This window comes from Penaeus chinensis, chromosome 43 (genome assembly GCF_019202785.1).
Source record: "Penaeus chinensis breed Huanghai No. 1 chromosome 43, ASM1920278v2, whole genome shotgun sequence".
NCBI lineage: Eukaryota > Metazoa > Arthropoda > Malacostraca > Decapoda > Penaeidae > Penaeus > Penaeus chinensis.
Window position 1 is genome coordinate 2338461 of NC_061861.1, and position 2571 is coordinate 2341031.

A 2571-nucleotide genomic window follows, 5' to 3' on the forward strand; every position below is an offset into this window, starting at 1 on the left:
TTGTAATAAGACACCTTATCCTGCTCTCATAACGGAAAATAAAAATAAGTACGAACATTGCATTTTTTATAACACAGGCTGTCATTTCCTAACTTTCAAGACAGATAATTAGGGATGGTGTCCAACTGTCCAAAGTACACACACAAAAACAATCAATTAATTTCATAATTTGAGCTCTGTCCATACTGAATGCTAAACGAATGCAATAACTTAACTAAAAACTAAAGGAATATGGGATATCAACTGACACTGACAATATCAGAAATATCATTATTACATCTATTTGGGCAAAACCACTAATAAAAACAATAAGCATTGCAAATCTATAAGGCAAATTTTTTCTGCATGACTATAAAACATTTTCTAATATGGTAATTAATCTATTTGCATGTTCATCACCTAAAACCCAGAAAAATAACAGCAACTGCACAATCAGAAATATTCAAACCTTACTCTAAAAAATATAGGCAGCACCTCACCTTGGTTGAGCAACCTGGCTGCATGGCCATCAAAGGCATCTAAAAATCCTGACAAGAGGTACATTGCCGCAGCCATGACATGGTTGTGCGGCATGTAGTAGAATGACAGGAGTGCCAGGATGATGCGGCCATACCCTGTAAGAGAGTAAAAAAAAAAAATAATAATAATAAGTTATACAATATCTACTAGAGAAATATAGAAATGCATCAAGCAATGACAACGCTTTTTTATGTTCCAACAAATCTTGATGTCATATACTCAGCAACTTCCCAGTCTTAAGCAGTAGAGGCTTGTCGACCACTATCAAAGTATGAAGTCTACAGATTATAGCACAACATGTGGAGACTGATAAGTAATTATCTACATTTACAATGCATAAACTATTTCCTAACCCTGAAATTAGTTTTTCTTTATTTCCATACATCTATTTCATTGTCAACAATTTCCAAGAAAAAGATAAATGAGAAAACAATAACAATATTTACTTAATTTTCCACATTAGGAATACATTAAACGTCAATGCCTCTTCCCAATTTATATATGGCAAAGGGTTACTTGCTTTGGGCAGAGGATAAAGGATAGAGGCCATGGCATCCTTGGACATTGTCAAACAAGACTAGAATCATGGACTTTTGATAAACAAATGTGGCCTCGTCTGAACACTATAGCTACTCTCTTTATTCATGGGATCCAATCCTAGATAATTACTATTTTTTTTCCCAAAACATCCCTATTTCCCATGAAAATTAGCAGTAGATATCTCTTACCTATAAAAGCATAAACCATAAGCATAAAAACCAAAAATAAAAGTGTTTTACTCTACGACTTAAACAAAAGAAGAAAAAAAATACCGGTATGGCTTCTCGTATTAATATTACAAACATCACGGTAACCATATATCAGGTAATACATCGAGAAACACAATTTCAAACATCAAATTGTCACTTCCCTACAATCTCAAAATAACAATACACGTCCCTACAAGACCTAAACATCACATAATCAACCGAAACCCGAACAGGATATCGATCTCTTCCTTTACCTGAACGAATCGAGATAAAAAACATAAGGGCCTCTTATATCTTTCATCATACACCTCCTAATTATACATAAAAAAATCTCTCACCGATCAGATTGGGTACGAAGAGGAAGATGTTCTCCGCCATTGTTTCTCCCTGAGGTCAACGAGCAACGAGTAAAGGTAAACAAGACACGAGAGTAAAGGAGGACGTGAAGGAGGTAAGTCAAGAGGCCTTCGCTGTGACGTCGAGTTGCCACTAGTGTTGTTTTCGTCGAGGGATCCCTGTGATAAACCAAAATCCAGCTGGTCGTCTGCGAGTTTTATTTTTTAAAAGAAAGTTGATTATTTTTTGTTTGTTTGTTTTAGCTGATAATATATAATTAATTCTTAGTATTTCTTCTGACTTTCGAAGACTAACTTAGCTCGGTGGACTTTATACTTAGTCTCACTGTACCATTTTTTGTTGTTGTTGCTCTACATGACTATTCAAAATTTCACCATCAGGTGTAGATATCCCATCATATTTCAAACGTGATTTAGCACATGTGAAATCCACGCATTTTATGTATAAATGTGTTTATGTGCCTGTGTATGTGTGTGTGTGTGTGTGTGTGTGTGTGTGTGTGTGTGTGTGTGTGTGTGTGTGTGTGTGTGTGTGTGCATTTATATATATATATATACATATATATATATGTATATATGATACATATTTATTCATATATATCTGTACTTATTTATACACACACACACAAATATGCATGTACGTGTGTACATACACAGATACACACACACAGACACACATACATATGTGTGTATATGTGTATTTATATACTTATATTTATAAATATATGTATGTATGTATGAATGTATGTATGTGTGTGTGTATGTATGTATGTATGTATGTATGTATGTATGTATGTATGTATGTATGTATGTATGTATGTATGTATGTATGTATGTATGTATGTATGTATGTATGTATGTATGTATGTATGTATGTATGTATGTATGTATGTATGTATGTATGTATGTATGTATGTATGTATGTATGTATGTCTGTCTGTCTGTCT

General features: G+C 33.7%; 1 protein-coding gene across 1 annotated transcript in view; it reads right to left on the reverse strand.

Annotated features, from left to right (window-relative positions):
• Nucleotides 1-1800, reverse strand: part of LOC125048222 (CDP-diacylglycerol--inositol 3-phosphatidyltransferase-like) — an 8465-nt gene extending 6665 nt beyond the window's left edge. The window contains exons 1-2 of the mRNA XM_047646794.1: nt 1607-1800; nt 480-614 (exon numbers count right to left, since the gene is read on the reverse strand). Of these exons, the coding sequence (XP_047502750.1) occupies nt 480-614; nt 1607-1646 (175 nt within the window). The 5' untranslated portion in view covers nt 1647-1800. The remainder of the gene's footprint in view (nt 1-479; nt 615-1606) is intronic.
• Nucleotides 1801-2571: the final 771 nt, after the last annotated feature.